This window comes from Pipistrellus kuhlii, unplaced genomic scaffold, assembly GCF_014108245.1.
Source record: "Pipistrellus kuhlii isolate mPipKuh1 unplaced genomic scaffold, mPipKuh1.p scaffold_m20_p_7, whole genome shotgun sequence".
Lineage (NCBI taxonomy): Eukaryota > Metazoa > Chordata > Mammalia > Chiroptera > Vespertilionidae > Pipistrellus > Pipistrellus kuhlii.
In genome coordinates, this window is record NW_023425573.1 from 26274011 (window position 1) to 26288891 (window position 14881).

Here is a 14881-nt window from a genome sequence, read left to right on the forward strand (position 1 = left end):
ATTGCATGGGGAGTCTGAATGTTCTGCTTGTATATGATATATTAGTGCCTATTTCCTGTCCACATTTCCTCATCCACTATTCTGATTTCCTTTTCTGTTAGCTTCCCTCTTCTTCAACGTGGGGCCAGCAGTCTAATACAACAGCATGTCAGTCCCAGGCAACACTGTCATTGGCTGAAATCCAAAAACTGGAAGAGGAACGAGAACGGCAACTTCGGGAAGAGGTAAATTTAAAAAATAAATGTTGTAGAGCCTGAGTCCATTGGAAAACACAGATATTCACGTTACGATTCATTAACAGTAGCAAATTTACAGTTAGGAAGTAGCAATGAAAATAATTTTATGGTTGGGGATCACCATAACATGAGGAACTGTATTAAAGGGTCACGGCATTAGAAAGGTTGAGAACCACTGCTCTAAAATATGCCAGTATGAGAAATTAAGTCTCTGCTTAAGTCTGTATCCCGTAGTAGTTGTAAATTGATATCTTTAGGATAGTAAGGATACAAAAGAATGAAAGAAGAAATGGAGGTGGGAGGGATACAGTTCTTTATATAAGAGAAAATGAAGTAAAATGGTTCAGTGTGCCATATATTCATTCATCCCTCCCAGTCTGGGAATATAGCTGAATCCGAAACAGGCAAAATTACCTGCTTTTATTTTATTTTTAATATATTTTTATTGATTTCAGAGGGAGAGAAACATTAATGATGAGAGAGAATTATTGATCAGCTGCCTGCCCTGTACTGGGGGTCGAGCCACAACCCAGGTATGTGCCCTTGACCAGAATTGAACCCGGGATCTTTCAGGCTGCAGGCTGATGCTCTATCCATTGAGCCAAATGGGGTAGGGCCAAAATTCTCTGCTTTTATAAAGCTTACCCTCTAATTGAGAGGAGATGACAATAAAAGTTATTAGTGGTCATGATTGGTTGTCTAATTTTAGCTAGTGCAATCTGGGAAAGCCTCTGAAAAGGTAGCATAAAGTACATAATCTTAAAGAGTGTATGTGGATATGATTGGAGGCAAAGTAGTCAATTTGTTACAATGTAAGCTGTCATTTTAGAACTGGGTCATGTCGTTCACTGAAGGTCATGGGTGCACAAAGAAAAGTGAGAGTTGTCCCTACATTAGGGGTGTCGAACTCAATCAGAGAAGGGGCCAAAATCTAAAATCCAGCCTAAATCGCGGGCCGAATGGTTTACTGAACAGTCATAAACTGTCATTGTGATGGAAACGCAGCAGAGTGCAGTGATGACAGCGCGGTGCGGGCCACATTGCAAGGCCTGGCGGGACGGATTTGGCCCGCGGGCCTTGTGTTTGACACATGTGCCTACATATTCACCATGTAGTGTGCTTGACCTCATCAAATGTGTTAAAATGTTTCATCTTTAAAATTACCTTATTTCCCACCCTCTTCAAATAGAGAAAGACAGAATTTACCCTGAAATCATTTCTTTTTTAAAAAGCTCATCAATAGCCCTAGCTGTTTTGGTTCAGTGGATAGAGCCTTGGCCTGTGGATTGAAGGATGCCAGGTTTGATTCCGGCCAAGGACACATGCCTGGGTTGCTGGCTCGATCCCCACTGAGCCAGGAGGCAGCCAACCAATGATTCTCCCTCATCATTAATGTATCTATCTCTTCCTCTCCTTTCCTCTCTGAAATCAATAAAAAATAAATAAAAATTTAAAAAACTTACTAACAAACAGATACATAGCAGCGTATATCATCTTTCATGGTTAGAAATCATTCCATAATTTTGGTCTCTGCTGAATGAAAGATAATAGAGAATCACAGGTCTTGGTCATCTTTTTGTCACAATTTAGGCATTGCCTCATTTATATATTTTTTGAACCATAAATCTTTGTTTACTCTAAAAGATAGGAAATGTTCCTCAACAGATATTTCTCATGTAAGGAGACTTAAGATAGTTTTATTGTACTCTCCCCTGGGAGGTAGCCTTTTCAGGACTCTCCCAACCTATTCAGATCTGGATGCTCACGGCTTAATGTGCGGCAATTCTGTTTTTCTTTTCTTACTTTTTAAAATTGATTTTAGAGTGGAAGGGAGAAGGAGAGAGAGCTGCCCAATTGTAATGGGTGGGGCAGGCAGTCTGGAGCCTCACTACTGCTTTTTATAGATCTTCAGCCAATCTTCCTCTGTTTGAGATATCCATGCCTCATTTCTGAGCTTCCTTTACTTAATTTTTAACTTTTTGGGTCTTTTACATTGGCTATCATGAATTGACTCATTTCTTTTCTTTTTTCTTTTTAAAAAAATATATTTTATTGATTTTTTACAGAGAGGAAGGGAGAGGGATAGAGAGTTAGAAACATCGATGAGAGAGAGTCACCGATCAGCTGCCTCTTGCATGTCCCCTACTGGGGATGTGCCCACAGCCAAGGTACATGTCCTTGACCGGAATCGAACCTGGGACCTTTCAGTCTGCAGACAGATGCTCTATCCACTGAGCCAAACCAGTTTTGGCAAATTGACTCATTTCTGAGCTTCCTTTACTTTTCAGTCTTTTGAGTCTTTTACATTGACTGTCATTTTTTACCTGCTTTCCAGCTTTTTAATTGATTCTGTTCTCTTTGTCCTTATAATTTGTACTTAAAAAAATTTTTTTTTCCTGTCATTTTGGTAGGGCTTAGGAAGTAGCATGTATTTCATTTCTATGTTTAACCAGAAGCCCTACTTAATTTTTAAGAAGTAATTCTGCATTTTATCTTATTTCCTCTTAGTAGCTTTAGTAGTCTATGTCTTTATTTGCAGCAAAGGAGTTAACCCAGTTAGGTGTTTAATTTGGTATTGCTGCTATATATTTGCACTCCAGTTGGTATACTGGGCATATGTAACTATTATTTTTGAAACTGGAATCTTGAGCTGGCTTCCATTTATGTGCAGCAGCAGAGGCGCCAGCAGAGGGAGCTGATGAAGGCTCTGCAGCAACAGCAACAGCAGCAGCAACAGCAGCAGCAACAGAAACTCTCAGGCTGGGGGAATGTCAGCAAACCCGCAGGCACAGCTAAGTCACTCTTAGAGATACAACAGGAGGAAGCCAGGCAAATGCAGAAGCAACAGCAGCAGCAGCAGCACCAGCAACCAAACAGAGCCCGGAATAGTACGGTGGGTTCATTTTCCTGAGCAATCATTTTGAGGATGGTTGTTCTCTTTTCTGGCATTTTTTGTACTTTTTTTTATCTTTTTAATATTAACTGTAATCATTTGTGTCTTTTTTTTTTTTTTTTTAAACAGCATTCCAACCTGCACACCAGCATTGGGAACTCTGTTTGGGGCTCTATAAATACTGGTCCTCCCAACCAGTGGGCATCTGACCTAGTTAGTAGTATCTGGAGTAATGCTGACACTAAAAACTCCAACATGGGATTCTGGGACGATGCAGTGAAAGAGGTGGGACCTAGGAACTCAAATAAAAACAAAAACAACGCCAGTCTCAGGTAGGGCCCAAAATGATCAAACTTATGCTCCTTGATGGGTTGGGGGAAGGGACGCTTGGGAATTGGGATATTGGGTGGGCAGAGAAAGGTAGTTATTTAGTTTCTGCTTATTTTCTTCTGTGTCTAAGCACATGAGGTCATAGTTTGGCTACCTAGGGGCTCCTACTACTGGGCACTTAGTCCATTGCCTATCACTTGGTAACCACTTAATAAATATTAGGTATAGTATATTTTTGTTATTGAACATTTTCCCCAGATATTCTCTAGATCTTAAAATTTTTTTCTAAATATATATTCTTAAGTTACTTATACTAAGTATAATAAACACTTCTGTAATGACCTTAAACCTGTTTAATTTTTATGATGTTAGTTACCTTTCACCTTCATCTTTCCTCAATATACAGAGTTTTATGAGCATGGATTTTAAGTGAAACATGAACTGAAATCCCAGCACTATCACTTATTAGCTGTGTGACCTTGAACCTCAGTTCCCTCATCTGTAAAATGAAGATAAGAATAACTTCATGAATATAGTTGTAAAGACTAAATAAATACACGTAAAATAGTAAGGTGCCTGGCACGTAGCAGTTACTTAATAAATGGTAGTGTTGTCATATTGTTTCTTATGTCATATTGTTACCTCAATTATTAATTGAGGGCATAATAAATTACGAATAGGATGTTAAATATCTACCAGTTCATAGAGGACTATGCTTTTAGGCCTTTGTGTGCAATATCTTTATTCCCTTTGATAACCAAAGAGGTATTAGTATTTTGCAGATGAGAAAACTGAGGCTTAGCAAAACTTAAAAAATTAACAAAGTACACACAGGAAGAATTGAATAATTTCTCTGAAAAGAAACCCTGTATTCACAAACTAGAATGTATTTGCTGAGACTAAATTAAAGGGCTATTGAGTAAACCCCAAATCCAAATATTTGAGTGTTTGGAGCCAAGCATTGAATTATTGGATAGCCATCCAGTGTTGCCAAAACATTATTTATGGTGTTGTAGTATAATCATATAGTAACAGTTTCTGGGAATATAATATTGCCCTATTGTTTTGCTTTAGTAAATCTGTAGGTGTGTCTAACCGGCAGAATAAGAAAGTAGAAGAAGAAGAAAAGTTGCTGAAGCTCTTTCAGGGAGTAAATAAAGCCCAAGATGGATTTACACAATGGTGTGAACAGATGCTTCATGCCCTTAATACGGCAAATAACTTGGATGGTAAGAATTGGGGAGGGAAACATGGCATGTGGATTGCAGAGCAGGGCCCACAAAGAGATTGGCAAACTGGAATGATCTAATAGAGGTCCTGCACCTGCCATAAAAACTTGGCTCTTTAATCATATACAACTTGTGATAGAAGCCCGTAATACTGTGCTCAAATTATCAGAGGCTGCCAAAAAGTAAATGCTATCTCTGGCTGTCATACGATGTATAAGACAGAGGTGGTCATAGTTCCTTACTGATCCTGTTATGAAGGACAGTGCCAAGCATGAAGGAAGGAACTGCCGTGGTGGGGACAAAGGTCAACCTGGGCAAGAGGAGGTTGAGGTAATTGTATGAGCTCTTCTCTTCCTGCTTTGGGGGTGGGATGGGAATTGTGTGACAGAGTAAGTAGACTTAATTTTATATAGCATAAAACTAGGACCAGTATGTGGATGTGAAAAGGTTTCAGGACAATTTGAAGAAAAACTTGCTACTTGTTAGCTGACACAAAGAGAACTTTCTGCCTTAGGTAGAAGTGAGTCGCTCCCTCACCCACAAGTGTTAAACGGAGACTGGTCATTAGGTGTTGGGAATTCCCATAGCTAATAGACCATGTTGAACCAGTCCACCTCTAATGTGTTTTATCTAAAACATAGCATTAAAGGATTGAATAGGTCTTTGCCACATTGTAATAATACCTAATGTTCTAAATAGAGCCAGAAAAAATAATAGTAAATAACAGTAACGGCTACCATTCATTAAGCACCTATGATATGCTAGGCACTCTCTCAGGGTTAATACATATTATCCCAATTATTTAATTTTTGCAGCAATTTTATAAGCTACCTTTACAATGTAAATGATGTTACCTACATTTTATAAATTAGGAAACGGAGGCTCAGAATGGCTACGGCACTCATCAAGGTCACACAGCCAGCAAGTTCCCTAGTCAGTTTTAAACCCATGTCTGTGTAACTCTGACACTTGTGCTTTTTTAACTACACTGCTTGATTTCTCTCTAAACATATGACATCTCAGTGATGTGAAAGGAGGAGATGGCTATATCTTTAGTATCTATTGAAGTGTCTGGTACACATCATGGCACTTATAAGTATTATTTGATTTTTAAAAAAAATGAATACCCAGATAACTTCAGACTTAGGCAAGCAGTTGTTTCAATTGAAATAATGTTCGGTAAAACTAAGCATGTGATATGTCTTTATTTGACTATAGTCCATTTCAGATAATTTGAGATAATGCAATGATAGTGTTTTGTTTTGTTTTTAATTTCTAAGGTGGATTAAGGACTTTAATACAATAGCTATGTACCTTTTAAGTTTCCATCATCAATGTCTGTGTAGAATTGACAATATATTAAAAACTGAAGCTAATTTTTTGTTATGTGGTGTTTCATTATTACTCTTTATCTCTTTCCCCCTTTCATGTTGCAGTCCCCACATTTGTTTCTTTCCTGAAAGAAGTAGAATCTCCTTATGACGTCCATGATTATATTAAGAGCTATTTTGGAGACACATCTGAGGCCAAGGAATTTGCCAAGCAGTTCCTCGAGCGTCGTGCCAAACAGAAAGCCAGCCAGCGGCAGCAGCAGCAACAGCCGCAGCCGCAGCCGCAGTCACAGCCACAGCAGCCGCAGCAGGTAGGAGGCAGTAGGGATTGCAGCCCTGAGCCTGAGCATTTATTCATACCTTAAAATTCTGAGCAGCCAGAAAGATGAAAAGTAAAACAAGGATACAATTTTTGTATGTTAAATGATCAAAGCTGTAGTAGATGTGATATTTTTAAATTATATATCCAGAGATCTTGATGAATTTCTCAAATAGCAAATATAACTATTCATTCACTCTTAGGCACACTACCAGCCCCATTATTAGTTAATATACGTACCTCAGTCAAATTGCAAATTTTAACTTGTCATAGACCCATACATTTGGTTTAGAACAGTTAAAACCTACAAATGTTAAATCTCCAGTGCTCAGAAACCATTAACCCAGTATTGACAATTTCCTATGTCTTTGGTGGGGATATTAAAGGTATAATTAGATCTTGCTATTCATAGTAGTGTGTTCTGTGAAGTTGCTGCCAAGACTGAATTAGTGAATACTGCATCATTGTTCCTAGGGGAAATAAAGGGTTAACTTTTTGCAAACCTTTGGTTACAACTTTTTTGTCAGCTGATCAGTATGTAACCTTATTTTATGTGAGTTTCTGTTTCAAGATGCTTTATTTAATACTAGAGGCCCAGTGCACAAAATTTGCACACAGGGTGGAGGGGGTGTCCCTCAGCCCAGCCTGCACCCTCTCCAATCTGGGACTCCTCAAGGAATGTTAAACTGCCCGTTTAAACCCAATCTAAATAGGTCTAAATGGGCAGTCGGATATCCCTCGCACAATCCAGGACTGCTGGCTCCCAACTGCTCACCTGCCTGCCTTCCTGATTGCCCCTAACCGCTTCTGCCTGCCAGCCTGATCACCCCCTAACCAATCCCATGCCAACGTGATTGATGTCTTAACTGCTCCCCTGCCAGCCTGTTTGCCCCCAACTTCCTTCCTCTACCAGCTTGGTCACCTGTAACTGCCCTCCCCTTTAGTATTGATTGTCTCCAACAGCCCTCCTTTGCAGTCCTGTTCCCTCTCAACTGCCCTCCCTTGCAGGCCTGGTCTCTCCCAAGTGCCCTCCTCTGCTGGCCATCTTGTGGCCATCTTGTGTCCACATGGGGGCAGGATCTTTGACCACATGGGGGCAGCCATCTTGTGTGTTGGAATGATGGTCAGTCTGCATATTACTCTTTTATTAGATAGGATAGAGGCCTGGTGCACGGGTAGGAGCCAGCTGGTTTGTCCTGAATGGTGTCCTGGATCAGGGTGGGGGTTCCTTTGGGGTGTGGGGCTGCCTGGGCGAGGGACCTGTGGTGATCTACAGGCCAGCCATACCCCCCAGTGACCCAAGTGGAGGCCCTGGTATCTGGAATTTATCTTCTACAGTTGAAACTTTGTAGCTTGGAGTGAAGCCAAGCCCCTGCTCACTCTGTAGCTTCCGCCATTTCTGTTGGGATTTATTTACCTCTTATAATTGAAACTTTGTAACCTTGAGTGGAGGCCTAGTCCCTCCAGGGCATGTGGAAACCTGGGCTTCCTCTATTGAAACCCAAGCCTCTCAACTGCTCTCTGTGGCTGCAGCCATCTTGGTTGGGGTTAATTTGCATACTTGCTCTGATGGATTGGTGGGTGTGGCTTGAGCAGAGAGATGGTTAATTTGCATATTACTCTTTTATAGGTAGGACTAGACCCATTGCAGGAAGATTCCTGCAATAGGGCTTCCTGCTGCTGTCACTGCCCTGCCTGCTTCTCTCCCTTCTCTACAGCCCTGCCTGCTTCCCTCCCTTCTCCCTCACCCCACTTGCTTGCTTCTCGCTCCCTTCTGTGGTGCTTGGCGCTCTGGCCTGGATATGCAAATTAACCACCATCTTGGTTTGGTTAATTTGCGTAGTTGCCCTGATTGGCTGATGGGCATAGCGAAGGTACGGTCAATTTGCATGTTTCTCTTTTATTAGGTAGGATAAAGGGATGGGCAAAAGTGGGTTTACAGTTGTGATTGTGAAATGTTATTATATTCTTATTAATTATTGTGTTATTTGTAAAACTTTTGCCTACCCCTTTATTGTTTTTTTTTTTAAATATATATTTTATTGATTTTTTACAGAGAGGAAGAGAGAGGGATAGAGAGTTAGAAACATCAATGAGAGAGAATCATCGATCAGCTGCCTCTTGCACACCCCCTATTAGGGATGTGCCCAGAACCAAGGTACTTGCCCTTGACTGGAATCGAACCCGGGACCTTTCAGTCCGCAGGCTGACGCTCTATCCACTGAGCCAAACTGGTTTTGGCCCCCTTTATTGTTGATTCCTTAATATTGAACTCACAGCCAGCACACTCTTAACTTATGCCTGAATGAAGCTTACCTAACACATATATTTTCTATAAGGCACGTCACAGACTCCTTGTGCTTAGGAACACTAGACAGCACTTAACACTTGGGGGCTATTTTAAGCAATGAAATCATCAACAAACAAGGACAAAAATGTGGGAAACATGACACTAAATAGGCTAAAAAAGATGCTTGTTTACAATATGAGAGCTGAGATAGGTAGGTAGAGTATTGCTCTGATCTGCCTCAACTGTAAATGTGTACCTCGAGCAACTCAGACTTTTCACTGCTCTGGACATATACATGTCCAAAATGACCACAAAAGCACTTCTGATATTGATTTGAGGGTTACAAATAAATTACAATGAGTACAGTAGTCCCACCTTATCCACAGCGGACATGTTGTAAGACCCTCAGTGGATGCCTGAAATTGTGGGTAGTACTGAATCCTATATGTTTTTTCCTGTACATACATACTTAATATGAAGTTTAATTTATAAATTGGCCACAATAAATGATTAACAACACTAAACAATTATAACAATATACTGTAATAGAAGTTAGGTGAATGTGGTGTCTTTAGCTCTCTGATAACAGGCCCGATACCAAGGTAGCTACTAAATGTCTAATGGGCAGGTAGCAAGTACACAGACAGCATGGTGATGCTGGACTAAGGGATGATTCATGTCCAGGGTGGCACTGAGTGGGGTGGTACAAAATATCATCATGCTACTCAGAGCAGTGCACAATTTAAAACTCATGAATTGTTTATTATTGGAATTTTCCATTTCATATTTTTGGACTCTGATTGATTGCTGAAACCAAGGAAGACAAAACCATCAATAAGGGCAGACTATTGTAGTGAATTTATTAATGTGGAATCCATGAATAATGAGGATTTGTTGTATACGTTTTTTGAAAGAATAACTGGCATAATTAAGGGAGAGGCTTTGAATATTCATATTCTTTAATCACATAATTTTACTAGAGATAATGTTTGTTTTATAGGTCACTTCTGGGAACATGCAATATACAGTGAAGTGTAGGGCATTTGAAATCCATTTGAGTAGAGGACTGACAGGGATCAACTGAAGGAAAAGTGAAAAGATGTAAATATGAACAGTACTAGGAAAAATATTTTGGAGAATTACAAGAGAGGAGACATTCTGTAGCAATGCAGAAGGCCCTTTGCATTTGTGAAGTGGCTGACTTTGCTGACGTAGGAAACAAAGGTCCAGGGCAAATGCATCCAGGCTCATCCTTCCACAGGGCTTTCTCCACCCACCCTGCCTTCAGCTAGCTCACTAAATCTTTATCTCAGTGTTTTTGTTTGTTTGTTTTGTTAATTCTCACCTGAGGACTTTTTTCCATTGAGTTTTAGGGAGAGAGAGAGATTGGTTGATGCACACATCGATTGGCTGCCTCCTGCACACGCCCCGATGGAGCCTGGATTGAACCTGCAATCCAGGTGTATGCCCTTAACTGGGAGACTCTTCGGTGTGCAGGCCAGTGCTGTAAGCACCAAGCTACATCAGCCAGGGCTTGGTCCCAGTTTTGAATAAATTGCTCTAATAAGTGCAACAAGTAAGTGTGAAATATCTGGTAGATCATTTTGTAGTTGAACCAGTTGGTAGAAGTATGGAAAACGTTTTAAGACTAGACCCCTCCTGAGATTGTCAATAGAAATAAAGTGCAGGGCATTTACTTTATTTGATATGATGGTACCAGTTCGTTTGCAGCCTAGACTCTCTGTCTAGGGGCCCAGAGAATAAAGGAACCTTCCACTTTGGATATGTGAGGCAAGTAAATTGCCAAATTCATACGCCTGCTGGTGATTTTATCTGCTGTATATTGAATTTCCTAGTGGATTGTACAGACTCAGTGCAGACCTGAGAGGTTTTGACCACTGTGCTGTCATAGCAGGGTGACACCTGGAGTTACCAGGATAGGCTTTGTGGAGGCATAGCTCTTAAATAGGATGTCCAAATCTAAATGAAGGAGAAGGGTGGCTCAGTGGACTACTGTGGGATTCATAATTACCAAAATCTGTGGTATGCTTTTTCTTTGAAACTCATAGTTGATAAGGTGAGGGAGGGCAATCAACCATTCTCTGAGGGTGGGCCAAGCCTACGTGCACTGTGTAACTTCACTTGTACCGTCTTGTTTCACAGGACTCCGTGTGGGGGATGAACCACAGTGCACTCCATTCAGTATTTCAGACCAATCAAAGCAACAACCAACAATCCAATTTTGAGGCCGTACAGAGTGGGAAGAAGAAGAAAAAACAGAAGATGGTTCGAGCAGATCCCAGTTTATTAGGTGAGCACAGGTCTTACGTCTCTGCTGGGCATTGAGGGAATAGCATGTTATAGCAGTCCCATGGTAGGATTTTTTTCAGGAAGAGAAATAATTCTTCTACCAAATTGATTCTTTTAACCATTCAAAATAAGTAGTAAGTATTTACTGGGTGTCTCAACGCAAGAGCTGTGCTTCATGTGCTCTAGGGTCTAGATTGTATGGTGCTTTATACTTTAAAGCCTGTTTTATATTTAATATTAATTTCCCTAGAAAGCCTTTTCCTTTATTTGGAAATAATGATAATGGAGAATGGTAAAAGTTATTTATAAACTTTAACGCTAATGTGTGTGGAAACTGACTATAAATCCAATCAGGTTTCAGAGAAAAGAGCCAGTGTTTGTTGATCATGTGTATCATGTGATTCTCAGAATGATTGCTTTATGAGGTGATGTTCCTTTTCCCAATGAGAAAACCCCAGCCTAGAGGATTCAGAACATTTCCCAGTCACCCAGCTGTCAGCATGGCCTGGGATTGCAGAGCAGACCTGTTTTCTTTCTACTCTTCTGTGTTACCAATAGCTGGTCTTGTCCTGTAATGAGGATCAGTGTCTTCGCACAAGGCAACTTCCTGGAAAAGGTGACACACCTGAATTGGGGCTTTGAAAGACTAGCAGGAAGGATGGGGACTGGTGTTTCTGGGGTAATAAACAGCATAGGCAAAGCTGATGCGCTGCTGGTGTTCCTTAAATTGGCCTAACAACCTACATACAAGGATAAAATTATTAATTCATTTATGAATGTAAAATAGACTATTATAAATCATGCTGTCTGGAATAGAATGGTATGGGATGTTGGCTTGGTTAGGAGGCTGTAATATAGACCAGGTGAGTAGGGTTTTGGAATGGGAGAAAGATTTGAGGAATTTTAAGGATCTCAAACTTTAAAGAAATTGTATGAGAGGCAGCCTGCTGTTTTGAACCTAAGAGAATGTGGGCTTTAGAGCTAGGAATCCTAGGGGATAGAATTGGCTGGATAAAAAGACTGGAAAGGTTTGATAGCAGGAAGGATAGTGTTGGCTTTTGCTAAAATGATAAGCAAGCACTGTGAAGTGGAGAAAGCTTTAGGGGAAATGAGAGGGCATTTAAGTGTTGGATGAGTTGAGTAGGAAATGGCTATGAGACTCCAATGGAGAGACCTTCATGAGCGAATAGCACAGCAAGAGGGAAGTTTCAACCCCACTCTGCCTTGAACAGAATCCACTTTCCTCCAGAGGTTTCCTGCCCTTGGGAAAGCAAATGTTAGTAACAAAAACTAAACTTTGAGCATTGCCATTGGAGCTAATTCCTGAACGCTGGCTTTGGGAGCATGGAGATCTGGTGAAATTCTGTTCTTTCTGCCTGTCTTGAAAATTTATGTTAAGGATGGATAGAATAGTCCAAAATTTTATTTAGTTTTGGCAGAGATGAATATAAATTTAAAAGTGTTTCTAAAAGTCTGATTGTGAGTTCTAGCTCAGAATCCCATGCTACTTAGCTGTAGCATTTAAAGGCTAGGCTGTCAGGAAAAAGATTCTTTTGAAAATGAGGCTTAAGTATTGCGTTAAGTGTTTGATCTGACCCCATCTCCTATTACAGATGTAAGAAAAAAACAGGACTTAAAATCTCCGTTTAGGGGAATGAGAGGTCATTTAGAAGTAGAGTTTAAGGAATCTGAATATCTTAAAGGGGAAGAAAAAAATCAACAAAGTATTAAGGAGACTCACTTGGGTAGTCTCTTAGGTCATTTTATGAAAATTTCTGTTCAACTGAACCTCATTCTGGAAATTCTTTGATAATTACTAATTTCTGCCCTTTACCTACTCACTTTCACATATTATTGTTTTAATTTATATATGCCTTATTAATTTACATATTAAGAAAATTAATATCCGCCAGTTACAAGTTTCCCATCACAGAGTAGGAAACAGGATTTAATTTGATCCAAAAGTATCCATTGAAAAAGTAGATCAGAAGAGAGCCATGCTTCTAAAACAAACCATCAGAAGGGGGCCCAGTCTCATTTTATTTTATTTTTATTTTATTTTATTTTTAAAAAATATATCTTATTGATTTTTTTACAGAGAGGAAGGGGGAGAGATAGAGAGCTAGAAACGTCAATGAGAGAGAAACATCGACCAGCTGCCTCTTGCACACCCCCTACCGAGGATGTGCCCGCAACCAATGAGCATGCCCTTGACCGGAATCGAACCTGGGACCTTTCAGTTCGCAGACCGACGCTCTACCACTGAGCCAAACTGGCTTCGGCCCAGTCTTCCATTGTCTAACAGCTGCCATTGTGAACCATAATCCTGTACTTAAATAAGTCAAATACAGTTGACCCTTGAATAACATGGGTTAGGGTCGTAGACCTCCTGCACAATCACAAGTCTGAGTATAATTTTTACTTCCCCAAAACTTAACTTCACTCATCCCTTGCATCTGTGGGGGATTGGTTCCAGGACTGGTACGGATACCAAAATCTGAGGATTCTCAAGTTCCTTATATAAATTGCCATACAACAATGTATATAGTCTGCCTTCTGCATCCACTGATTCCCAGTTTCCAGTTAAAAATACTGTTTTCCATCAAGGTTGGCTGAATTTATAGATGTGAAATCCTGAGATACAAAGAGCCAACTGCATACTTATTGAAAAAAAATCCACCTATAAATAAGTGAACCCGTGCAATTTAAACACACACAGTTATACTTTCCTTATAAAAACAGGCTCTCAACTCAGCCAGTGTGGCTCAGTGGTTGAATGTTCAACTTATGAACCAGGAGGTCATGGTTCGATTTGTGGTCAGGGCATATGCCTGGGTTGCGAGTGCGATCCCCTGTGTGGGGGTGTGCAGGAGGCAGCCAGTTAGTGATTCTCTCTCATCATTGATGTTTCTCTCTCTCTCCCTCTCCCTTCCTCTCTGAAATCAGTAAAAGTATGTTTTAAAAATAAAATAAAAACAGGCTCTTGAACCTTAAAGAAATTGTGTGAGTGAGAGGCAGCCTGTTTTTCTGAACCTAAGAGAATGTGTCTTTAGAGCTGGACTTCTTGGGCTTAAATCCTCGTTTGCATTTCCTTGGACGTCCTGGTATTCCAAAGCTTTCCTTTTTATCAAATGGGGAAAGTGTCCACATTACTAGTTTTCTATGGCAAGTAAATAAGACCATGTCTGCAAAAAGCCTGGCTATCGGGTAATAGATAAATACCTTTTTTTTTGGTCTCAGGCTTCTTCTCCTTCCTGTCTTTTTTATGGTTAAGAAATAATTTAGTTTGTGTTATTACATTTTCACTTTTATTGCCTGTAGTTCATTATTGTTTTTTTTTTAATCACATTTCATCTATTCTCGAGATATATGTGACATCAAAGAAAAACCTGCTTCAGAGTAGATTAATAGCTCATTTCATAGACTTGTTTGGTGTTTAGGTGTTTATACTTACCTAATTAAACTGTTATTTAAAAATACAAACACTAAGCCTTTCATTATTTTTAAGGGAGAAAGTCTTGTGGGCTGTGGGAACACAGTTGATGGGTAGAGCTCAGGTTGGGGTTTGGAGTCCTTGATTCTTCCAGACTCAGGCCTATAAGCAGCTTGTACCACAGCTTCCCTGGTTAATAAACAGACGTGCTTATGTTTTCAGTTCATGATATTTTTGAGTCAAGAATATAATATAATTAAGCTGTTTTTATTATGTAGAGCATTTTTGGTTTATTATTGGTACCTTTAAAAAGTGTATTTGTTTGAAAACTTGAACATTAGGAATAAAGAGGAGGCTAAAAACTCAAATAATATTAACAGAACTGCTTTTAGACTGGAGAACATGGCTTGTTTACTTTTTGATACTCAAATAGCAGTTAAACAGTTTGGGATTTCATTTAGGGTGGATGAACTGAAAGCCTTTTGGGAGTCACTCCTTCCAAAGAGGCCC

At 40.0% G+C, this 14881-nt stretch overlaps 1 protein-coding gene across 8 annotated transcripts in view; it reads left to right on the plus strand.

The window, feature by feature from the left end:
- Positions 1-14881, plus strand: part of GIGYF2 (GRB10 interacting GYF protein 2) — a 128817-nt gene that overhangs the window by 111449 nt on the left and 2487 nt on the right. For all 8 annotated transcript variants that reach the window (XM_036420581.2, XM_045575550.1, XM_036420584.2 and 5 more), the window contains 6 exons: positions 102-224; positions 2908-3129; positions 3259-3461; positions 4534-4688; positions 6125-6330; positions 10792-10939. In XM_036420581.2, coding sequence (XP_036276474.1) covers positions 102-224; positions 2908-3129; positions 3259-3461; positions 4534-4688; positions 6125-6330; positions 10792-10939 — 1057 coding nt within the window. The remainder of the gene's footprint in view (positions 1-101; positions 225-2907; positions 3130-3258; positions 3462-4533; positions 4689-6124; positions 6331-10791; positions 10940-14881) is intronic.